Below are 24,838 nucleotides of genomic sequence, written 5' to 3'. Positions count from 1 at the left end.
TTTCATTTCACAGACAGGCCACCTGAGGCTCAGAGGGAAGGACTTGTCCAGGCCACACAACCTGGGCTCCTACACAGGGCAGTTCTTGGACCGGCCATAGTCCTCATCCCCTTATTGTCTGCTGAGGGAGCTAGAGGTCAAGAGTCAGTCAAATGTTTGTGTGTTCGTTGCTTGGTCATGTCTGACTCCAAGCGACCCCATGGAGTATAGTCTACCAGGCTCCTCTGTCCATGGGATTCTCCAGGCAAGAATACTGGAGTGGGGAACCATTCCTTTCTCCAGATCTTCCCAACCTAGGGATTGAACCCAGGTCTCCTGCATTGCAGGCAGATTCTTTACCATCTGAGCCACCCAGGGAGCCCATCAAATGTTTAGCCAATGCTTTAGAAAATTTTTTTGGCCACACCATGCAGCATGTGGGATCTTAGCCAGGGATCGAACCCACATCCTCTCCATTGGAAGTGCAGAGTCTTAAAACCACTGGACTATCAGGGAAGTCCCAGCCAATTTTTTTTTTTAAGGAAAAAAAAAAAAGTTCAAAGCTTTAAATCATTTCAGCCACCCTCTGCGCCCTGGGGACCCCAGGCAGGGACCGTGTCCTTTCCCAGAAGGCCACTGGGAGGAGGAAATCTATCAACCAGCAGCCAACAGCCGGCAGGGCCCCAGGCTTGGTCAGACAGCTTACACAGTAAGCTGGGCCTGAGACAGGAAACAGGCAGGGTGGGAGTAGAAATGGGCTGGATGGTCAGGTGTGCTCCAACAGCTGGAGAACCAGGAAGAAGAGACTAGGGGCATCCAAGGCTCAGAGATAGAGCTCAGCATCCTGCCTCCAGCTCTCTATTTCACTGCCTACAGCCCAAGACCCTGGGTCAGTCTAGACAGAATCAGGAAGGCACAAAAGGCAAATAGTTTAGGAGTTCATGGGAGATGCAGGGCAAATGCCCATCCCCTCCACCCCACTGCCTGGGCTACTGGGACAGGGAGGGCTCCAGCAGCTTCAGGACACCGCCCACCAGGTGCAGGCTGCCTGTGACCAGCACGTGAATGGCGGCAGCCTCTTGGAGTACCATGGCCCCACTGTCTGCCACAGGGTGGGCGAGGAGGCCCCGTGGGGGACTGGGCGGCTGAAAGAGAGGGTCCCGGCCTTGGGTGATCCACTGCAAGGCATGGGAGATGCAGCTGAAGACGAGGGAGCTGGCACTGTGGGTGTGGGGTGGGTGAGGCGCCAGCAGCAGAGATGCGGGCCCATCCTGCTCCTGGCCGGGGGTGCTCCAGGGGTCCGGGCTGACCTGCTCCTCATGCAGGCGACTCCAGTGCTGTTGGTGGGCGAGGCAGCGGAGCAGCACCTGGTCCAGTGTCACTGTGAAGTTCTGTTGGTCTGCGGGGCCCAGGGACAGACACATCAGTGAGGCAGCCCAGGGGAGGGGTGGGGAAGCATGCCGTGAGCCCCTGCTCAATGCCAGGCTCTATCCAAGCACCGTCCGTCCTTAGCTCTGAGGAGACGGAGGCTCAGAAAGTTCGGTGACTGCCCTTTGTCGCAGAGCTGGTGAGAAACAGGCCCAGGCAGTTTAGCTTCAATGCCGGGGCTTCTGCCCACGGAGCACCTCTTTCTGTCCTAACTCACTGCCTTCCCAGACTATCCCCATGCCATCTGATGTGGGGCCTGGAGATCTGTATTTTTTAGATTATTTAAAAAAAAACTTTTTACATAACCCACAGTAAAAAAGAATACATTTTATAATAGTAACCCAGGACTCACATGTGTACGCGTATACGTCTAGAAGAGAATGTCATCAGACAGTACCTACCCTCAATTTTGTGCAAGACACACTGACACTCTCTATTCTATTTTATTTAAAATGCTAGTTGAGACTAAGCTGATTTCAAGAACCATCAATGGGTTGTAACCTGCATTTTGAAAACTAGTTTCCCCAATAATTCCTTTTTAGTATTGCAGTCACACGCAACATTCAAAACGTACCAAAGGGTATTGATTTATATGATAAAACAAATCTAGTTCCTACTCAAGACCTCCAGTTTAAAAACCCCCACTGTCACCCACACAGCAATCCACCTCAGGGCCCTCTGCCGCCTGCCCACCCCAGGGACCATGCCTGTCAACTCACCTGCATTGTCTGTTGATGCCATCTCTGCCAGGTTAGGGCAGAAAATGGCATAGTCAAACTGGCAGGGCTAGAAGGCCAAAGGGAGAAGCTCAGTGTCAGGGCCTGAGAGGAGGCCCCCCACCCTGACTTCCACACAGCACCCCCAGAGTCCACATCCATTGTCCCCATCTCGAGAGACGCCACCCCCCGCCCAGCTGAACTGGAGCGCTACTGCATAAACCCACCCACAGCACTTCCCCGCCCCCTGCCTCCCGATCTACCTCAGTGTACCCCGTATGGCCTGTGGCCTGAGAAGCATGGCCCAGCACAGACAGGGAGACAGACTGGAGGGGGCGTGCACATTGACTTAAGGTGACCCATCTACTGAGCACAAAGGAGCGAGGTTGTGGATATGAAGGACAGATTTAGCATCTGGGTCTATGAAATGGGAAACGATCCCTAGGAACCCTTTCAGCCTTGACAGCCAGGGCAGACTCAGTTTCCCTGGGCACAGTGGGGCCTCTCCCTCTATACTTATTAGTCCAGTGACCCCTTAAACCAAATTTTATTATTTTTTTAATCTTTTCAAGTTAGTGCTTTTATTTTCTTAGGATAAGTCCCCAGAAGTGGAATTGCCAGATCATATAACATACCAGTTTTTAACTTTTTTGAAAAACCTTTCTATTATTATCCTATTATTATCCATAGCTGCTGTGAAATGATATCCCACTGACAGTTCATAGGTGTTCCCTTTTGTCTCCATCCTCTCCAATGCTTACTTTCTCTTGTCTTTTTGATGACTGCCATTCTAACAGGTGTGAGATAATAATATCTCCTTGTGGTTTTGATTTGCATTGTACTGATCTGGCATGTTGAGTACACTCTCATATACTTATGGGCCATCTATGTTCTATGTGTCTTCTTGGGTAAACCAAAGTTTAGAAGCAGGTATCATAGTAACATCCCTGTTTTATGGTGAGGCAAACTGAGCTCAGGGAAATGCCATCTCTTATCCAGGGTCACATGCCAGTGGCGGAAGGGAACCTGACAAGTGAATCCAGAGCCTGCACCTCACACCACTTACCTGGTCCTGCCTATAATCCTGGTCTTGAGTGTGACCACAGAGAATGCGGGCAGTGACTTCCCTGTGCCCAATGCTTTTATAACACAATTCAGGAGGGGAATGAGCAATCAGTGCCATTCTCCAGCTGAGGAAACAGGCTCAGGGATGAAGGCACGGCTGCTGGGGGTCAAAGCCAGCACCCGAGCTGGCCTGCCTGCTGCCCATACCCCAGCCAGTTCCTCACCTGCAGCAGCTTCAGCAGGGCCGCGGAATCCCGGTCCCCAGTGGAGTTGAAGAGCAAGACGCGCACCTCGGAACCGCTGGGAGACGGAAGGGTTAGAGGGCAGGGGACGTCAGAGAGGAGGCGCCTCCCACCCCTTCTCCGCGGGCCCCGCCCCATCCTTCCTCCAGAAACTGCCTCTCCTTCCCTGCTGTCCCAGTCCGAGCCTGTCCTCTTGTCCCGCCCCATCCGTCCCCGAGGTCCAGCCCCGCCCATGCTCCACCCCTCCTCAAGGTCCTGCCCCTCTCCGCTGACCAAGCCCCGCCCCACCGTTCCCTGAGGTCCCACCCCTCCCCACTGACCCAGCCTCGCCCCCGCCCACGCTCCACCCCTCCTCAAGGTCCCGCCCCTCTCCACAGACCAAGCCCTGCCCCATCCTTCCCCGAGGTCCCGCCCCCTCCCCTGGACCCCATGTCCCGGCCCCGCCTCGGCCCACTGCTCACCTGTCCGGCCTCTCGCAGCGGTGCAGCGCCTGGCGGAACCAGCGCACACAGGCTTGCATGCTGCTGGTGGTGTGCGCGCCGTCCAGGTACCAGGTAAGAGGCCCGCGCCGCAGCAACTGCGTCCGACCTGGCCATTCCGTGTGCCGAAGCCCTGGGGTTGGGGAGCAAGGCAGTCCTCCAGGCGCAGCCCCGAGCCAGCCCTCCCATATTCTCCCACTCCGGTCCTCAACTAACTGCTTGCCCGTACCCAGAGCCCTCGTTACTCGTCAATCTGATCGGCCCAGAAGCCTCTGGTTGGGCCCTAGTCGCTGGGATTAACTGTTTGGCTGCCTTATCGGGTGGAATCTTCCAGGCAGCCCTGAGAGGGGGGCTGCTGTCATATATTAGTCCCAAAATGCAGGCAGAGAACCCTGACTCAGAGAGATTAGGTCACTGAGCGAGTGAGTCCTGGGCTTGTGTGCTCAGTTGCTTCAGTTGCATCGGACGCTTTGCAACCGCCTGGAGCCCGCCAGGCTCCTCTGTCCATGGGATTTCCCAGGCAAGAATCCTGGAGTGGGTTGCCGTTTCCTTCTCCAAGGGGAGCTTCCCGACCCAGGGATTAAACCTGTGTCTGCCACGTCTCCTGCATTGCAGGCGTATTCTGCACCCTTGATCCCCCAGGGAAGCCCTGAGTCCTGGGGCTGGGATGTAAACCCCCTGGCTCCAGGACTGTCTCACGGCCCTGACACAGGGCCTGGCACACAGTGGGCTCTCTGGAACCATCTGCTGAAGGGCTTTAACAGCCACGAGGTCCTACTATGTGCTGAAAGCTTTGAGGGGAAGCAAGAAACCTGAAGAGTATCACCGTCCTCAAGACCCTCATGGTCTCCTGATGATGACAAGCATGACAGTTCTGGCAGCTACCACGGGCCACCCGGGCACTGTATCCCATATCTGCCAGGCTCTGGACTCAGTCCTTTAGTGACAGCACCTCTCAGTGGATTCTATCATGGTCTCACTTGGCAGATGGGGAAACAGGTTCAGAGAGACTTCACGGACTCAAAGTGTGGGAAGTTTGCTGCCTTCAGCAGAGTCCTTTCTCTTAAGGCACCTTTGGCCCCACCTCTCTAATAGGAGACCAAAAGAAAACACCTGAAGGGGGCCCAGCTGGGCAGGAAGGTCCAACTCACCCTGCTGCATGCGGGGCGTGGGCTGGAACACAGGTGCCAGGGGCAGCTGCCCCGGGAGGCTGGGCCTGGATGCCTTCAGCTCCCCAGCATCTGGCAGGGAAGGGAAGGGAGAGGGAGGGCTTCAGTGGGCTCGGTCCTCACCTCTAAGGGCCCTCAGAGGCAGGTCCACCTGTCCCCTGCCCACCCACTGACCTGTCCACTTACCCTGGTAACCTTTCTGCTGCAGCCAGCAGCGGGCCACCTGCAAGGCCAGGGCAGCATTGGACCGCTGGTGCTCTCCCTCCAGGCCCAGGGTCAGTGGTGGCCCCCCTTCCTCCAGGGCTTGTAGTGGTGGGCACAGGTAGAGGGGACACTGCGGGGGAGATAGGCAGCAGCTGCTCAGGGGATAGCCCTCCCTGATGCCATCAGCCCTTCCATCTACCAGAACCCACCAAACCCTGTTCCTAGAACCGAGATGCACCCCAGCTGGACGAACACAGATGAGCAAACCGAGGGCCCAGAGGATAAAGTGCCTCCCCAGGCAGTCCTCCTCCACCCCCGGCAGCTCCATCAGACTCACTGAGATCTGCTGAGCCCTGTCCCTTAGCACCGCCAGCGGCTCGTCAGGCTGGAGCACGGTGAAGGCAGGGACGCCACTCTGTGGAGGACACGGAGAGTGAGCCAGGGGCTGCCCAAGGTGCTCCACCGCCCATCTCTGGCCCCCACATCCCTGGTTCTGGGCAGCCCATTCAGCCTTCCCCCACTGGACCTTTGGGAGCCCCTCGATGGGGAGACTGAGGCCAGAGATGGGGCTCAACTTGTTCCAGTCCCACACAGAGTTCCCATGAGAACCCAGACCCCACTGATTCCAAGACCTAATTCTGAGTTAAGATACAAATGAGCACCCCTCCCCTTCCCTGAATCTTGAGGGCCAGGGTCAGGCCATCCATGTACCTCCCCTCCCCAGGTCACCTTAAAAATGCCCCCTTTCTGCCATGCGATCTTCTCCATCGTGTCCCCCAGAAGGCCAGTGTGGTCGATGCCAAGAGAGGTGATCCCACACACCACAGGCTTCCTGCGGGAAACAAAAGGGCCAGGATGCCCCTGGGCTCCTGGCCGCCATCCCTCTCCCCAAGCCATCGGCCTCACCTGATGATGTTGGTGCAGTCGTAAGCCCCGCCAATGCCTACTTCCAACACTGCCAGGTCTACCTGCAGAGGATCACAGGGCATGGCAGGGGGCACAGGGGCTCCCGGACACCGCATGGGAGCCCTTAACCTGCTGAGATTCCCCTTCCCAAGGTCTGGAACACAGGGTTTTGGGGAGGGGGCCATACACACCTTCTCTTGGAGGAAGACGTGGAAGGCCATGAGCGTGAGGAAGCGGAAGTAGCCGGGCATGGAGACACAGCTGCTGTCGTCCTGTGGACAGGATCATGTCAGAGCTCGGGGCCACTGCAGCCTCTGTGCTGGGGGAGATGGTGTCCTGGGATGCGCAGCGCCCTCTGGGTCTACCCACCCACTTGAGGTCCCCTAGCCTGCCCACCCACCAGCCCTCTGGCACAGGCACCTTGGTCTCCTCCAGCCGGTGGTAGAGGCGCCAGAAGTGCTTGGTGAAGAGCTCGGAGCTTATGGGCTGCCCATTGATGCGGATCCGCTCACGCACCTGCACCAGGTGGGGAGAGCTGTCGAAAGAACCAGGGTCATCAGGAAACTCCCTTCCCAAGACCCCCAGGCTGCCCCCCACCCCCGCCCCATAGTCAGACCCGTCTTTTGGAAAAACAAATCAGGCTATGTCACTGTCCTGCTGAAAACCCTTCTCGCTCCTCACCTCGGCCTTCTAGGCCCCAGTGGGGCTGGTTCCACTGGCCTCTGTACCTCACCTCTCCTGCATCCCTTGGAAGGTCCCTGTGCCCCAGCTCCTCTGGACTATTTTTTAGCTCCTCCAGCCCTGCTTCCTCCCCCGCCTGCCCACGTACCCTACCTGTGGACCTGCCCACTACACAGATCTCAAGTTAAGACCACTCCTCCAGCAGAGAGAAAGGATCCTCCCCACCAGGCTGGTCAGGAATGCTCTCTGGGCTCCTATAGCACTGCCTCCAGCAGCCCACACCAATCAGCTACTCTGCCAACATCTGTCCCCATAATGTCTGTCTGTCTTCCTGTCCTTGAGGACAAAGCCTCATCAGCTGTGTTCAAGTTGCAGCCCCAGACTGGCCCATGAGGCCACATGGGCCCAAGTTGAAGGCTGAGTTTTTAACTCCTCAAATTATTTTAGATGAGATTTGGGGCTTCTATTCGAATCCTCAAAGACCCTTTCATATTATGAATCCTCTCCATTTCTCTATTTTGAATAAAGAACTGTGAAGGGAAAACACACTGATCTGAAAGGACTTCAGTCAGCTGGTTTCAGCTGTTTACAGAGGTCACTTGATAGAACTGGTAAAATAGAAGGAGGCACACATCTTGAACGCCCCAAGCCTAGGGACTGAAACCTGAGTGATTCGCTGGCATGTTAATTCCACTGCTTTGCCAGAGATGGGTTTAAGAAAGGCACATACAGCTTCAGGGAGAGGGACCCCTATCTATCCCCACCGGCTCACTCCAATCCTCTGGTGTGATTTTAGATGCTTGAATGTGGCCAAGACGGGGCGCTGCCCAGTGGGCAAAGCAGCGGCTGAGGCTGGCACAGTGACAGGGTTCCCTTCTGCTGCCCACTAGGGAGACCTCGACAGGGGCATCATACCCTATGCTTACTGTCTAAGCCCTTACTAGCCAGGCTTTCTGCTCCTTATGGCAAAGATACCCTAACTGATAAATATTTCTATGTGATTTAAAAACTGTGTAAGGAATTTAAGTTAATAAAAAGATATCTGAGGGGGCTTTCCTGACGGTCCAGTGGTTAAGAATCTGCCTTGCAATGCAAGAGACACTGGTTCGATCCCTGGTCTGGGAAGATCCCACATGCTGCAGAGCAACCAAGCCCATGCACCAGAACTATTGAGCCTGAGCGCGGCCACTACTGAAGCCCACGTGCCCTAAAGCCTGTGCTCCACAAGAAAAGCAACGGCGATGAGAAGCCCCCATACCACAACGAGGTGTAGCCCCTGCTTGCCGCAACTAGAGAAAGCCCGCACAACAGTGATGAAGACCCACCACAACCAATAAATACTACATAAATCTTAAAAAAAAAAAAAGGAATCCCTTAGAAGAAATGGAGTAGCCATCATAGTTAACAAAAGAGTCCAAAATGCAGTACTCGGATGCAATCTCAAAAATGACAGAGTGATCTCTGTTCGTTTCCAAGGCAAACCGGTTATTCAGTATCACAGTAATCCAAGTCTATGCCCCAACCAGTAACGCTGAAGAAGCTGAAGTTGAACGGTTCTATGAAGACCTACAAGACCTTTTAGAACTAACACCCAAAAAAGATGTCCCTTTCATTATAGGGGACTGGAATGCAAAAGTAGGAAGTCAAGAAACACCTGGAGTAACAGGCAAATTTGGCCTTGGAATACGGAATGAAGCAGGGCAAAGACTAATAGAGTTTTGCCAAGAGAATGCACTGGTCATAACAAATACCCTCTTCCAACAATACAAGAGAAGACTGTATACATGGACGTCACCAGATGGCCAATGCTGAAATCAAATTGATTATATTCTTTGCAGCCAAAGATGGAGAAGCTCTATACAGTCAGCAAAAACAAGACCAGGAGCTGACTGTGGCTCAGACCATGAACTCCTTATTGCCAAATTCAGACTTATTGGCCACCTGATGCAAAGAACTGGCTCGTTTGAAAAGACCCTGATGCTGGGAAAGATTGAAGGCAGGAGGAGAAGGGGATGACAGAGGATAATAAGATGGTTGGATGGCATCACCGACTCAATGGACATGAGTTTGGGTAGGCTCCGGGAATTGGTGATGGACAGGGAGGCCTGACGTGCTGCAGTTCATGGGGTCACAAAGAGTCAGACACGACTGAGCAACTGAACTGAACTGAAAAAAAAGACGTCTGAGGGACTTCCCTGGCAGTCCAGTGGTTAAGTCTCCACACTTCCACTGCAGGGGGCACGGGTTTGATCCCTGGTTAGGGAACTAAGATCCCTCATACCGCACGATGTGGCCAAAAAAGAAATAAAAAGATATCTGACTTTTCCAGCTGTATATTTCTTTTATCCATTCAAGTTGCTGCTCCCCTCCCCAAGTTCTTTGCATTATGAAAATTAGAGATTGCCATAAACTTGGGCTAATACGCTAAATGCTAACTGAATGTATGTTGAATGAATAAACACTGGTCAGAAAGACATGCAGCTGAGTTCCTGTGGGTGACCCTGGCCCTGAGGTTCAGGTTGGATCCAGAGCCCCCCAGACAGCTAGGGGACACCACATCCCTCTGTACCTCAGTACCTAAAGAACCCCGTCTTCAGGCCATAGCTTCGGAGGATACGTTCAGTGAAGGCACACGTGGAGCCCTGTAAAGAAAAGGTCTTGTCTGGGCAGGTCCCAACCCCCCAACCCAGCCTGTGGACGCCCTACCCCTGGGTCCAGTGATTCACCTTCCCCTTGGTTCCAGTGATGTGGATAATGTTCAGCTGGTCCAAGTCCTCCACCTGGGACAGACAGACAAGGTCCCTGCCTCAGGCACAGGATGCACAGACAGAAGTGGGGGGTGGAGGTGGTTACAGGCCCTTCCACCTTACCTGCAGCCCACTCCGTACCAAGTACAGCTTCATGGCTTCCAGCTGTGTCTGGGGGTCACCCCGCTTACGCTTCACCATCTCCAAGTAGTTAGCATTGGTCTGCAGGGTGTTGAGTGTACGCACGGCATCCTGGCAGTGAGCCCCAGGTAGCAAGTTAAGGCGCATTAGGGGCCCACAGGGACAGAGGCACACAGCATGCCGGTGGCTAGGCCCAGGTACCAGGACTGCCAGGCCAGCCCTGGTGCCCCAGCCCAGAGGTTAGGCACCACTGAGAAAGAAGTGGCATCTTTCTAGCTCTGGCAGAAATGGGAGCCTGGGGCAGTTCAGCTTCACCTAGGGAGTGCCAGGCAAAAAGAGGTAAAATGACTAACGGGACTAGGCTTCACTCTCAGGCCTTTGCTCTAATTCTCTCCATGCGTGCATGCGTGTGTGCATGCTCAGTCATGTCCAGCTGTTTGCAACCTCATGGACCGTAGCCCACCAGGTTCCTCTGTCCATGGGACTTCCCAGGCAAGAATACTGGAGTGTGTTGTCGTTTCCTTCCCCAGGGGATCTTCCTGAGCCAGGGATTGAACCCATATCCCCTGCATCTCCTGCACTGGCAGGTAGATCCTTTACCACTGAGCTACTGGGGAAGCCCAATTCCCTCCATAGTTCACCACTATATCAGGCTCCTCCTAAAGCAGGGCCAGAACCACAGAAGGCTAGGATCTTAGAACTGACGGAATTAGAACTAGGAATTCCTGGAGGCTTCCATGCCTAACCCTGAGGATTGGGATCCCACATTCTGACCCAGAGAAGAGTTGCTTGAGGCAACCAGTTGGTAAAGAGGAGTCTCAGCGGGAGGAAGGGTGTGCCAGGGTTGCCCAGACAAGAAGGCAAGTAGGCATAGCCTCAGGACAGCTCACACTGGGTGGTGGAAGTGGGAGTGATATTTATAATCCTTCAGGGCCTCAATGGCAGGCCCTGGTTGCAGGCCCTACTCGTCAAACTTGTGCCACCTGCCTGGCCACCATCCTGTGCTGCTCTCTGGCAACCGGCCTTTGGCACAGAACCAGGAGGAAGTTTTTTGTCTAACCACCGCCCCTGCTCCTGAGTTCTGCCTGTCCCCCAATTCTAAGCACTTGGATCTCCTTCTTCCTGAATCCTGGAGACTCCAACCCACATCTAGACTCCTGGATCTCCCAAGTCTGAACTCCCGAATCCCTCTACTCTCCCCCACCCCCAACTGCTGCTTCGGAGTCCGGAGACACTGTAATAACTCCAGAATCTCAGCTGAGCCGCTGGTCCTACCACCAGGCGTCCCCTTCCTCTCTTCCAACCGCGGTTCACTTCAGCCTCAGAATTTCCAAATCCGGTAGAGCGGGGCCCAACTTCCTGGTGCCTGTCCCCACCTCCAGACTCCAGAAGGTCCCCGCCCGCCCCGCCCCTCGACCCCTGCGAGTCTCTCGGTCCCAGGCTCCTGGCCACCCACTCAGCTTGGCGCAGACCAGATGCTAAGTGACCTCAGGCTGGCTCACGAGTCATTGCGTGACCTCCCGCCGGGGGGCAAAGATACCTGATACTCCATGTCTGGCTCCTGCAGCACAGGCCACGCGCTCAACCCTCGCCGCACTGCGACCCTGGTTGTTGCACCACGCGGAGAAACCGCTGCCAGGAAGAGAGCGTGGCAGCGTGCCCGAGACATAGTAGAGGGCCAGGCAGCTGCACGCTAGGCCCGGACCGAAAAAAACTAAGCTCCTGGGCCCGCCCCCGACCCGCCTCCTCTCTTCGCCAATCAGAGCTGCCCATCGCCACTGCGACCAATAAGAATCTGTGAGACGCCATCTTTGTGAGGGGCAGGCCCCGGCGCGGGCCGGAGAGTTCGTTCATGTTTATGAGGGGCACGGTCCCGCAGGAGTCCTCCTCCCTAGAAAAATACGCACTCTTTTCGTCGTCTTCTCCAGGATCTGGCCGCACTCCCCCCACCTCCCCCAAATAGCCAGTCCCAGTCAGCAGCCCTGCTCCAGGCCAGAACCAGCTGCGAGCCGGGACCAGTTCAGTTCAGTTCAGTTGCTCAGTCGTGTCCGACTCTTTGCGACCCCATGGACTGCAACACGCCAGGCGCCCCTGGTCCATCACCAACTCCCGGAGTTTACTCAAACTCATGTCCATTGAGTCGGTGATGCCATCCAACCATCTCATCCTCTGTCATCCCCTTCTCCTCCTGCCTTCAATCTTTCCTAGCATCAGGGTCTTTTCCAATGAGTCAGTTCTTCACGGTGACCAAAGTATTGGAGTTTCAGCTTCAGCATCAGTCCTTCCAGTGAATATTCAGGACTGATTTCCTTTAGGATGGACTGGTTGGATCTCCCTGCAGTCCAAGGAACTCTCAAGAGTCTTCTCCAACACCACAGCTCAAAAGCATCAATTCTTCGACGCTCAGCTTGCTTTATAGCCCAACTCTCACGTCCATACATGACCACTGGAAAAACCATAGCCTTGACTAGACGGACCTTTGTTGGCAAAGTAATGTCTCTGCTTTTTAATATGCTGTCTAGGTTGGTCATAACTTTCCTTCCAAGGAGTAAGCGTCTTTTAATTTCATGGCTGCAATCACCATCTGCAGTGATTTTGGAGCCCCCAAAAATAAAGTCAGCCATTGTTTCCGCTGTTTCCCATCTATTTGCAATGAAGTGATGGAACCGGATGCCATGATCTTAGTTTTCTGAATGTTGAGCTTTAAGCCAACTTTTTCACTCTCCTCTTTCACTTTCATCAAGAGGCTCTTTAGTTCTTCTTCACTTTCTGCCATAAGGGTGGTGTCATCTGCATATCTGAGGTTATTGATATTTCTCCCGGCAATCTTGATTCCAGCTTGTGCTTCCTCCAGCCCAGCGTTTCTCATGATGTACCCTGCATATAAGTTAAATAAGCAGGGTGACAATATACGGCCTTGACGTACTCCTTTTCCTATTTGGAGCCAGTCTGTTGTTCCATGTCCAGTTCTAACTGTTGCTTGGAATATTAGGTCCATGAATCAAGGCAAATGGGAAGTGGTCAAACAGGAGATGGCAAGAGTGAACATCAACATTTTAGGACTCAACGGGCCAGGATACAATGAGAGAACTTGTGGACACCTCAGGGAGGTCACTGAATCGCAGCTCCCAAAACATCCCGACCCAACACAGAGACAAACTGCAGGGATGTGGCCTCTGCCCTCATGAATCTGACAGCTCGACTGCAGGATAACAGACCAAAAACCAGGCACCTACAGCTACTGGGTCCCCTAACCATTCCTGGGCAGCCTGGGAAGGCTTCCTGGAAGAGGCAACATCCTGACCTCATGAACTGTGGAGACTGAGCACAGTTAGTGAGCCCCAGGGTGACAGGATGCCAGAGCCAGCAGGATCTTGTGGCCTTATAAGAAATTGGGTTGCATTTAGATTTGGATTACAATAAAATGGTTCTAAGAAAGGATGACAAGATTAGATTTGCACCTTGGAAGATGTGCTGTTTAGAGAGAGCTGCCCTCAGAGAGGGCAGTAATCTGCCCTACCTGTGGGTGGAGGATCCAGGTTTGTCCTGGAGTTTTCAGAACTTTTTCTATGACTTAATTTTTTAAATTAATACTTTTGCTCTTGATTTAAAAATATTTTTACTTTTCTTAATCTTTTTTTACTTTAATTTTTGGCACCCCCATTAGATCCCTGACCAAGGGTTGAACCTGGGCCCCCTGCATGGGTAGTACAGAGTTTTAACCACAGACCACCAGGGAAGTCCCTGTATATGACCTTCTTGGTTCCAACTGGTAGCATGGGGAAAAAGTAGTATGGAGATTCCCTTTCTACAGTTGAGACTTGGAAAGGTGTGTGTGTTTGGGTAGTGGTGGGGAGTTGCTGCAAGAAGCTTCTAGAGAAGTTTCCTCAGATAAAAGGCAGTCCCTTAACAACTGATGGTAGTCTCTCCCTCTTTCCTGCAGACACTGGGTCTAAATATTTAGCAGAGATTGTTTGATTTTGAAATAAACACATGTGTTGGGAAGATTCTGTCATTGGCTAGACTTCTGCTCTTCATATCACTGGTGGGTGCCCCACCCCTGCCCCATGGGAGATGGACAGGTTGTTGTCTTGCTTAGTTTTCTTCTTTTTTAAAAATCATTGAAACTTTCTTTATACATTATAACTTAATAACTGCATAAAATTGATCATAAAATGGCATTAAATGTTTTTTTTTCTTTTGCTTAACCCTCTTTCTCCCCCCACCTTTGGTAATTCTTATTGACAGCCAAGGAGATCAAACCAGTCAATCCCAAAATAAATCAATCCTGAATATCCATGGGAAGGACTGATGCTGAACCTAAAGCTCCAACACTTTGGCCACTTGATGTGAAGAGCCAACTCATTGGAAAAAACCTGATGCTGGGAAAGACGGAAAGCAAAAGGAGAAGGGGGCGGCAGAGAATGAGGTAGTTAGATAGCATCACTGACTCAGTGGACGTGAATTTGAACAAACTCTGGGAGACAGTGGAGGACAGAGGTGCCTGGCATGCTACTGTCCATGGAGTCCCAAAGAGTTGGGCGCGACTTAGTGACTGAACGACAAGAACATTGACAACCAAGTGTGTGTCCCCTGGTGTGTGTCTGCTCGTGAAATCACAGACACAACTCGCTAGGGCCTTGGGCTTTTTTATTTTGGTTTTTCTGGGCCATGCAGCCCAGCTTGCGGGATCTCAGTCCCCCCACCAGGGATTGAACCCAGGCCACAGTGAAAGCCCCAAATCCTAACCACTAGACTACCAGAGAACTCCCTATAGAACCTTGCTGATGCAAATGACAATACTTTCTGCATCTTAACAGTCATACTCAACAATAAGCCTATAGGGATCCATAGACTTCCCTGGTGGTCTAGTGGTTAAGACTCTGTGCTTTCATTGCAGGGGGCATGGGTTCAATCCCTGGTCAGGGAACTAAGCTCCTGCATGCTTCAGGGTCAAAAAAGAAAATAAAACCAACCCCCTCAAAAAAAAAAAAACCTAAAAAATAAGGAGGGATCCCTTTAAGACCATTACTTAGCAAACAGTTAAGTAGAACCTTTCTGGGCCAAGCACTGCTTTAAATCCATTCTACATAATTACTCATTTAATCACCAAAATCCTGTGAAATAGGTACCAGTATTATGCCCTGTTTCACAAGTGAGGAAACTGAGGCCCAGAGAAATAAAGGCACATGCCCAAGTCAAAACATCAAAATTTGAGCTCTGGCCCCAGAGTCCTTATTCCTAGCCTCTATACCTTCCTCCTGGCCCGCCCCCCCACTGGAGGTGGGGGCACTGCTAGCTCAGAAGCAGTGGCTATACCATAATGCATTCCCTCCTTGCCTGCAGTGCTCTGCCGCAGTGGGTAGCATCTACACCAGGGGCTTAAATTTCTGAGGGTGAGATTGCATGGGATGAGGAACATTTGGGTCCAAGCGTATTTGCATTCCTTCCCCCCAACACTGGAAACGTTGCAGCCCATCAGTTGTGTGTGTGGAGAGAGCACCCCTATTCCAGAATGTCCCCCAGATGGCGGGGTGTGGAGTACCCTGTCATTCTTATCGTGTATTTCCCTGGCTACAGTGAAATTGAGCTTCTTTCCAGGCTTCTATTTCAGTAAACTGCTAAAACTTCAGGACTTTGGTCACTTTGTGAAGAGTTGACTCATTGGAAAAGATCTTGCTTCTGGGAAAGACTGAGGGCAGGAGGCGATGGGGATGGCAGAGGATGAGATGATTAAAGAGCATTACCGACTCAATGGACCTGAATTTGAGCAAACTCCGGGAGATAGTGGAGGACAGAGGAGCCTGGCATGCTACAGTCCATGGGATCACAAGGAGTCGGTCGTGACTTAGCGACTGAACAACAAAAACAAGAAGCCTTGGCAAAGTCACCCAGTGGCCTTTTCTCCATGTTCTCTAAGGATCGGTTTTTTTTTGTTTGTTTTGGCTGATCCCATGACTGCTGCGGGATCCCAGCTGTCAAAGCACCATGTCCTAACCACTGCACCATCAGGGAATTCCCTCCAAGGACAATTTTTATAGCCAATGACACCTGGAAATTTAAGAGGGGAAGGAATACAATCGATTTATCTTCTTTGTTGTATTCAAACTGCTTCTTACTTTTTATTTTGTCTTTAAATTCTCACTTTTTTTTTTTAGATGGATAATACATCATATCATTTAAATAGTGAGAGGTATGAAAAGGTACGCTGGGAAAAGCTTCCCTCCCGCCCCAGGTCCTAGCAACCTAATTCCTCCACCCAAAAGCAAAGTTATGCTTCTTGTGATTTTTCTAGAGACATTTTATGCAATTACAAGGAAATACAAATATATATTGATTTCTTATTTATACTCAAGTATTCTTGCCTGGAGAATTCCATGGACAGAGAAGCCTAGTGGGCTACAGTCCATGGCGTCACCAAGAGTCGGACATGACTGAGCGACTAACACACACACTTCTTTATACTCAAAGATAGCAGCAGACTATATACACTATATTCCCATATAACTTTATATCCTAGACCTTATTCTGGACTGTGTTGCCACATAAGAGAGGCTGTATTGGCTAATTTGGTTTTTTAAAGCTGCATAGTACTCCTTGGTGTGGAAGTACTGTCGTGTATGTGGCCAGTCTCTTACTGATGGATGTTTAGGTTTTCAATATTTGGCCATCACAAGCAATGCTACGGCGGGTAACATTGTTCCTTCCATGTGTGAGCACATCTGATGGATAAATCCCAGGAAGTGCAATGGCTGGATCAAAGGTGATGTGCATTCGACACTTTCATACAGACTGCCACGTTGTCCTCCATAGGGACAAGGCCGGTTTCCACCCCCATGGCCCTGAGGGGCATGAGCCATCTATTTCCTCAGCAGCATACACCATTAGCCAACTCTGATCTTGCCAATCCCACAGGGGTAAACATGTATTCTCAGGGTAGCTATCTTTTGCATTTATTTTATTATGAAGGAGGGTGAGCATTTTTTATCTGTAAAAGTCAAGGGCTTCCCTCGTGGCTCAGTGGTAAAGAATCCACCTGCCAATGCAGGAGACATGGGTTCGGTCCCTGGTCCAGGATGATCTCACATGCAGCAGAGCAACTAAGCCCATGGTCCACAACCATTGAGCCTGTGCTCTAGGGCCCGGGAGCCACAACCACTGAAGTGCCCATGCCTGGAGCCTGTGCTCAGCAACAAAAGAAGCCACCGCAATGAGAAGCCTGTGCCCTGCAACTAGGGGGTAGGCCCTGCTCTGCACAACTAGAGAAAAGCCTGCTTAGCAACAAAGACCCAGCATAGCCAAAATAAAAATAATTAATTTTTTAAAAAAGGTCATTTGTATTTCTTTAGCATTCCCCTCATCTCCTTTGCATTATGGCTTTTTAAAAAAAAATTTTATTTGGCTACACTAGGTCTTAGGTGAAGCTGCACCAGGTCATGCAGCTTCAATACTTTGGCCATCTGATGCGAACAGCTGTCTCATTGGAAAAGATCCTAATGCTGGGAAAGATTGAGGGCAGAAGGAAAGGGCATGACAGAGGATGAGATGGTTGGCTGGCATCATCGACTCAATGGACACGAATCTGAGCAAACTCCGGGAGAGAGTGAAGGACAGGGAAGGCTGGCATGCTGCAGTCCGTGAGGTCACAGAGTCTGACGCAACTGAGCGACTGAAAAACAACAAAAGTCTTAGTTGTGGCATGTGGGATCTAGCTCCCTGACCAGGATCAAACCAGGGCCCCCTGCACTGGGAGCATGGAGTCTTAGCCGCTGGACCACCAGGAAAGTCTCATCATTGCTTTTTATTTGAAAAGCACAGATATTTGTACAAGAAAGAAGCTAAAGTATAAAGGAGAAAATCAAAAGCACTTTCATAGTGCACCCGGAGAACCACTGTTGGCCTTTTGGTCTCATTCTTCATAAAGAACAAGAGAAACAAATCCACTGTGTGGAGAACAGAGAAAACAAGGACTCAGGGAAACTGGCAAGCAGGCCAGTGTCCACCCATGGGAGGCAGGTCTGCAGGCATGCACGGAGGGTAGTGAGGGGCCAGGGGTCCTGCTTCAACCCTCCACCCTCCCAAAGGGAAAGGGTGTGATCCATCCATCCATTCATGTGTTCATTTGGTGAGAAATTGTCTCTGCCAGACCTGGGTTCGGTGATGGGGACACTGGCTTGTGGGGACAGATGACAAGGCTCTGCTCTTGGAGCACCCTGCCCAGGGAGCAAGAGAAGAGTGAAGAATGAAACTTGAAAAGAACAAAGATTTGTGATTTCTGTTTAAAGCCTGTAGGGACGGGAGGTTGGGGACCAGAGAGGAAGAGAGACAGCTTGGGGCCACACAGCAGGTCAGCAAAGGCACCATGCTGGGCTATCTAGACGCAGATCTGCCTGAGTTACTGCTCTCTCTCCTGCCTCATCGTGACAGCTGGCAAAGACTTCAAGACTTGGTCTTGGCCAAGCTCATGCTCACAACTTTTACCTCTGCCTGAAACACCTTTCCCCTAAACTTTTCCTCTTTGCTCTTTTGGGTGGGTTCCTTTAGCATTTATCCCTGGAATTGGCATTGCAATCTCTTTTTAATCCTCACAAAAAATATATGAATGAAAGATTATCCCCATTTGACAGGTTGCAAAATGGAGGCTCACAGAGGGTAAGCACCTCATTCAGAGTGAGACAGTGTGTGGCAGAGCTAAGACGCAAAGCCAGATTTCCTGGCTTTAAAACCTGCCCCAACTTGCCACCACTGGTCTGGTTAATCTCTGCTGTCGATGCTCTGTGTGACCTTGGGCAATTTGCTTCCTCTTTCTGATTCTGTCTTGACTTGCAGTCTTCTTAATAGGACAAGGCTGAAATGAGTTCTGTCCCATCTCATAATTTCCAGGGGAGGCTGGGTCTTGATGATGCCAAGAGTCTCCAAAGGCACTCCAGAGAGCCAGGACTAGAGGGGTTCCGCTGGCCATTCCCCACCCCCACCCAGGGTTCTGTGAAGACCAGACGAGGTTCAAGCTCTTTGGCAGGTTTATGCAGAAGACTAGCATTCAGAAGGGAGGGTACATTTCCAATGGCCACATCCAGATTCAGACCCTCTGATACATAAGGGCTCCCCTCACCTCTGAATGTCAGCTTATATCCAGGGACCTACATGGAAATTCTTTTCTGTCGCTGGGTGAGAAGAAACTTGCCTTAAACAGAATTCCATATCCTCAGTGGAGCAGCCTCTCCTTATCCTCACCCTGACTCTGGCTCCAGAGGTGTGAATGGATTTAGTGTATTAGGAGGGCAGCGGACCTTAAAAATGGGCCTCCCTCCGACCCTGCGGTTCTCCTGCTTCTAAGGTTGACCCCGAGGAAACAAACAACTGGAGCTGTGCTCAGGGGCCCACGTGCTGTTTATCACCCTCCATCTCGGGTGGCAGGTGACACAGTTGATGACCTGATGACGCCCTTCTTCCTGAAACCCTTTGTTCTCAGCTTCCTGGACACCTCCCCTCCCCATCCTCCTCCTTCCTGGCTGGGTGAGCCCTGCTGGCTCTGCGTTCTCCCCTCCGACCTCCTCCCGTTGCGGCCAGGGACTCACACCCCTCTCCCCGAGGTGGTCCCTGCTGTCCCCGGTCACATGTCAAACATGTGACCATGTTTGACTTTCAAATGTCCCTCTTCGCTGGCTACCGACATGAGTGCCTGGTGACCGCTCAGCGTCTGCAGGCATCTCAGCTGCTCCCCAGGGCTTTTCAGTTTGGGGAACAGCTCCACCCAGGGGGCTCAAGTCTTAAGCTAGGCCTCGGGCTTCCCTGGTGACTCAGGGGTAAAGAATCCACCTGCCAATGCTGGAGACACGGCTTGATCCCTAACCCAGGAAGATCCCACATGCCGTGGAGCAACTACTGAACCCGTGCCCTAGAGCCTGGGAGCCTCAACTACTGAGCCCACGTGTCACAACCACGGAAGCCCCCGTGCCCTAGAGCCCATGCTCTGCAACAAGAGACTCTGCCGCAATGAGAAGCCCACGCACCGCAACTAGTGAGTAGCCCCTGTTTTCACTGCAACTGGAGAAAAGCACAACCATAAATAAATATAATCATAAAGGTAAATAAATAAATAAAGCTAGGCCTCACTGCCATCCCTCCAGGCCCAGGCCATCACTGCTGGTCTAACCTATCACCTCCTTGCTGTTGTTCCTCTTGACCCCCACAACCACAATTGTTTCCCCTTTTTTTTTGTCTTTTTTTGGCCATGCCACGTGACATGGAGAATCTTAGTTCCTCAACCAAGGATCAAACCCGCACTCCCTGCATTGGAAGTGTGGACTCTTAACCACTGGACCACCAAGGAAATCCCCGTTTAAATCATTAAAAAAAAAAAAAAAACACAGATCTCCTCTCTCCTGCTTCAAATCTCCCCATGGATTCTCACTGCACTTAGGATGGTGTCCAAACTTTTGATCTTACCATTGCCCGCAGCCCTGCTGGTCTCCTGATTCTCAAACACACCAAGCTCACGCCCACCTTTGTGAAAGTCCACATCTACTGAGCACTTAGCATGAAGTTCAGTTCAGTTCAGTTCAGTCGCTCAGTCGTGTCCGACTCTTTGCAACCCCATGAATCACAGCACGCCAGGCCTCCTTGTCCATCACCAACTCCCAGAGTTCACTCAGACTCACGTCCATCGAGTCAGTGATGCCATCCAGCCATCTCATCATCTGTTGTCCCCTTCTCCTCCTGCCCCCAATCCCTCCCAGCATCAGAGTCTTTTCCAATAAGTCAACTCTTCGAATGAGGTGGCCAAAGTACTGGAGTTTCAGCTTTAGCATCATTCCCTCCAAAGAAATCCCAGGGCTGATCTCCTTCAGAATGGACTGGTTGGATCTCCTTGCAGTCCAAGGGACTCTCAAGAATCTTCTCCAATACCACACTTCAAAAGCATCAATTCTTCAGCGTTCAGCTTTCTTCACAGTCCAACACTCACATCCATACATGACCACTGGAAAAACCATAGCCTTGACTAGATGAACCTTTGTTGGCAAAGTAATGTCTCTGCTTTTGAATATGCTATCTAGGTTGGTCATAACTTTCTTTCCAAGAAGTAAGCGTCTTTTAATTTCATGGCTGCAATCACCATCTGCAGTGATTTTGGAACCCCAAAAATAAAGTCTGACACTGTTTCCACTGTTTCCCCATCTATTTCCCATAAAGTGATGGGACCAGATGCCATGATCTTTGTTTTCTGAGTGTTGAGCTTTAAGCCAACTTTTTCACTCTCCTCTTTCACCTTCATCAAGAGGCTTTTTAGTTCCTCTTCACTTTCTGCCATAAGGGTGGTGTCATCTGCATATCTGAGGTTACTTAGCATGAAAGGTATTCATTTAATCCTCACAGCGGCTTGAGGAGTACTGTGATTATCCTCCTTACGAAGATGGGAAACTGAGGCAGAGGGATTGCTCAGCCAGCCCAAGGTCATACAGAGTGAGCGCACGACAGAGCCTCAGGGCTTTTGCACTGGGATTCCCTCCGTCCGGAATGATCTTCCCCCTAAAGTTCACGTGACTAACTCATGATCATTTCAGATCTCTGATCAAATGTCCCCTTGCCACATTCTTGCCATCTACCCTTTTGTACCTTTTAGATTCTAAGCCATGTGACTGTATCAGCATTTCAAAATAAATGTTTTCTAACAGAGCATTATAAATTTTGATGTAAGAAGCTTGTTAAGGGAACAAACCTTTTGATGACTCAGTATGGACACTGGGATCCCATTTTTGTTCAAATAATTACAATTTAGAAACTAGCCTGGGCATTTTTCTCCTAAAAGGTAACTATGATTAGCTCTGAGAGGTAAGGCTAGAAGTGACTTTTTATAAGTATATATATATATATTTTTTTCTTTTTAAAAATTTTTATTTAGAGGTGACTGTTACCGTCCTTTTGCTTGTATGTATTTTATAATTTTTCCCCTGGTAACATGCCTAAGTGGGAAAAAGAATGAATGATTCCTTCCATGTTAGTTGACCAGCACCTCAGAGTTCTACTGTTTTTTTTGTTTTTAAGATTTTTTGATGTGGCCATTTTTAAAGTCTTTATTGAATTTGTTACAATATTGCTTCTGTTTTATATTTTGGGTTTTTTTGGCCGAGAGGCACATGGGATCTTAGTTCCCCTACTAGGGATCGAACCCTCACCCCTGCATTGGAAGGTGAAGTCTTAACCACTGGACTGCCAAGGAAATCCCTCAGAGCTCTTCTTGATCAACATTCCTGGTCAGCAGCTGGGGGTACTGAGGCCCAGCAAGGGGCCAGAACTGACCTGGAAGCAGGTGTGGCTCCCAGACGCTCCTGGGAAGTTTCTGGGGTCTCCACTCATAGCCAAGAAGGCCTTTCGAAGGGCACCAGGTGTGTGGCGTGGAGCCTTGAGGTGGGACATGCCACTGAAAGGCTGGCTTCAGTTCTGCCACCTCCCGAAGGGCCTGAGTGGTCTCTGAGCTGGCCGATCCTTTCTTTGCTCAAACCTGAGAGCAGATTGCCAATTTTCAGAAAGGAAAAAAAAAAAGTGTGGAACATGTTTTCTCAGTTTATGACACTCTGCAACCATGATTGTCCTTGGTACCTTCTCCCTGGAGGTAAGATTTACAGAGCCTCCTCCTTGCCTGGTGCTGTACTGAGCCCATTTTACAGGTGAGGAAACAGAGGATAGGAGGCAAGGAATCACCTGGGAAGGTCACCAACTAGCAAGTTGGTTCAAGGATTCAGCTCAGTTCCAGCCCCTTTTGATTCCAAATTTAGCCCCTCTGATCAAGCTAGGGAAACCCTGGCTCGTGTTTTTTTTTTTTTTGTAACATGGGTTTTCTTAAATAACAATACAAGTTCTTCCTAGACATCAGCACTGTGCAAGGACTTTTATACATATCTGTCTCCTTTGATCCTCACACCCACCCTGTGAGGGAAGGCCTGTTCTGGGACCCATTTCTCGGGAAGACAACAGAGGCCTAACAGGGGAAGTGGCGTAGTCATTCACAGGGGTCTGTAATACCAGGCCTCCCAATGGACATGAGTTTGAGCAAACTCTGGGAGACAGTGAAGGACAGGGAAGCCTGGCGTTCTGCAGTTCGTGGGGGTGACAAAAAGTTGGGCACGACCTGGTGACTGCACAATAACCACAGTGCACTCCAGACATCCCTGGACCCTGCCCACAGCTGCCCTGTGCCCTTGGAGTGCCTGGTCATCTGGTCAACTAACTGGGCTCTGGCCTTGAGCCGGCTCTCAGTTCAGAGGAAGATGAGAAGCTGTGTGAAATGCCAATACTCCCCAGCCCAGGAGGCCGCCCCTGGTGAGGGGACCACACTGTGTGTCAGGTCGCCTCACCTCTCTAGGGTCCTGGCCTCAAGAGCCAGGGGGCCTGGCTGACCTTGAAGAAGCCATAACTCCCATCCCCTGGCTTCTGGCGCTGCTCCTCTGTTGCTGGGCGGAAGGTCCTCTCTGTCAGGGGTTGGGGGAAGCGGCCAGCCCGGTGTGCAGCCCCAGTCAACGCTGGATGAGCCACAACAGCCGTGAGATCCTCACAGGGCCTCGCACAGCCATCCCAAGAGGGAGACAGGCAATCTTGTGGTGCCTGTTCTACAGAGGAGGAAACTGAGGCTCAAAGAGGCTAAGCAACTTGTCTAGTGTCTACAGACTCACATAGTCCAGCCTGGGGTTCCCACCCCCAGCTCTAGCTGGTCCCCTCCAAGGATGATTCTGCCGCTTCTGAACTGGCAGTCTCCTTGCCCCTGAAGCCCTGTTTCCTCATCTGTAAAGTTGGGGTCGCAGTGCTGCTGGCCTCAGAGGTCTGGAGGTGAGCACACAACTGAGAAACTTCACTTTCACTTTTCACTTTCATGCATTGGAGAAGGAAATGGCAACCCACTCCAGTGTTCTTGCCTGGAGAATCCCAGGGACAGGGGAGCCTGGTGGGCTGCCGTCTCTGGGGTCGCACAGAGTCAGACACGACTGAAGTGACTTAGCAGCAACAGCAGAGACCTTCAACAAGCCAAGTCCTTACAAGCTCCTACTCGCACCTTCCAGATCTTTAAAATGCAGACAATAATGGTCTCAGATCATCAAACACAGACAACAGCGAGCACAGGGCCCAGCAGGTAGAAAGCTCTTTGATCAATAGTGCCACTGTTATTATCATTATTAAAATAGAGCTGACTGCTCTTTCTCATAGATCAGTCTAGAGAGTTAAGTCAGACGAAACCCGGTCTGTAACAGGGCCTGGCACACAGGAGGACCCTCAAGGCTGCCTCGGCTGCCTCCCACACCTCCTGCCCAGTCCTCCTTCAGAGCTTCCCATCCCCACACTGGGTGGGGGGTTCTGTGGAGCCTCCAGTTGGTGAAAAGGAAGCTGTGAGGCCCATGGGGTTGGGGGGCCCTGGACCACCCAGGCCTTTAGAACAAGGTGTAGGATGACAAGGCTTTTTTCTTGGGTCTCTGCAAAGTATGAGGTTATGACCATTGCTAATGGCTTGGATCCCTGAGGTCTATCTACACTCATTGCACAAAAGGTAGCCATAGAGAAGGCTGCCTGTCCAAGGTCAGTGTTCTCCTACCTGGAAGGAGGCAGTTTTAGCCGAGAGAGGACACCCCGATAGGCCTGGCTCCTCCATGGCTGCTTCCCACCAGAGCGTCTCAGCCACTGGCCAGCAAGTAGCCAGGGACCTGGCACGTCTCATCCCTGGGCTTCCCGCTCCCCCACTGGGTGGGGCACAGAGTGGGTACCTCTGCCAAGCCTGCCCTGGGCTGGGCCACAGAGGGGAGGGGGAGCTGGAGGGATTCCCAAGACCTGGCCTTTTCCCACCCTGGCCTTGGGGGAGTGTGCCTGGGGGTGTGGGCAGGGGCCTGGGAGATGGTCTCACCTGATAGGCTTCTGCTTTCATCCTGGGATCAGCCCAGGGATCTCTCAGCCTCCCTGCTGGATTTCTGAGCGCAGGACTAAGTCAGAATCTTCCTGTGAGTTAAATAACAACCCGGTGGAGGTTAAAGGTGAGCAGGCAGAAGGGAGTACTAGGGAGGGGGCATGCGGAGACTTCCGGGCCTTGAGGCTGGGCTT

General features: G+C 51.5%; 1 protein-coding gene across 9 annotated transcripts; it reads right to left on the bottom strand.

Moving 5' to 3' along the window:
- Nucleotides 1-493: 493 nt before the first annotated feature.
- Nucleotides 494-24,718, bottom strand: FPGS (folylpolyglutamate synthase). 9 transcript variants are annotated; one of them, XM_027556349.1, is made up of 16 exons: nt 24,339-24,461; nt 22,058-22,259; nt 9,740-9,868; nt 9,596-9,649; nt 9,447-9,511; nt 6,609-6,723; nt 6,380-6,460; nt 6,189-6,250; nt 6,012-6,114; nt 5,620-5,697; nt 5,265-5,412; nt 5,061-5,150; nt 3,892-4,042; nt 3,413-3,488; nt 2,127-2,193; nt 494-1,378 (listed from the first exon to the last, which is right to left on the bottom strand). In XM_027556349.1, exons 2-16 carry the CDS (start codon nt 22,172-22,174, stop codon nt 969-971), a joined length of 1,746 nt encoding a protein of 581 aa, XP_027412150.1. In that variant the 5' UTR covers nt 22,175-22,259; nt 24,339-24,461; the 3' UTR covers nt 494-968. The 9 variants fall into 9 exon arrangements, with proteins under 9 accessions (XP_027412150.1, XP_027412154.1, XP_027412149.1 ...); XM_027556353.1 differs by lacking the exons at nt 22,058-22,259; nt 24,339-24,461 and adding an exon at nt 24,645-24,718; XM_027556348.1 differs by lacking the exon at nt 22,058-22,259 and having other exon boundaries at nt 24,339-24,457.
- Nucleotides 24,719-24,838: the final 120 nt, after the last annotated feature.

Source organism: Bos indicus x Bos taurus, chromosome 11 (assembly GCF_003369695.1).
Source record: "Bos indicus x Bos taurus breed Angus x Brahman F1 hybrid chromosome 11, Bos_hybrid_MaternalHap_v2.0, whole genome shotgun sequence".
Classification (NCBI taxonomy): domain Eukaryota; kingdom Metazoa; phylum Chordata; class Mammalia; order Artiodactyla; family Bovidae; genus Bos; species Bos indicus x Bos taurus.
The sequence above is the reverse complement of the archived record's forward strand: the minus strand, read 5'-3'. Positions and strand labels throughout refer to the sequence as shown.

Excerpts from the sequence above, each read along its gene's own strand:
- FPGS (XM_027556347.1), bottom strand. The coding sequence starts at position 11,426 with ATGTCTCGGGCACGCTGCCACGCTCTCTTCCTGGCAGCGGTTTCTCCG. Across the intron at positions 6,115-6,188 it reads GACTGCACCAACATCATCAG|GAAGCCTGTGGTGTGTGGGA; the intron begins GTGAGGCCGATG and ends TGTTTCCCGCAG. Across the intron at positions 4,043-5,060 it reads CACGCCCCGCATGCAGCAGG|GGCTTCGGCACACGGAATGG; the intron begins GTGAGTTGGACC and ends CCCCAACCCCAG.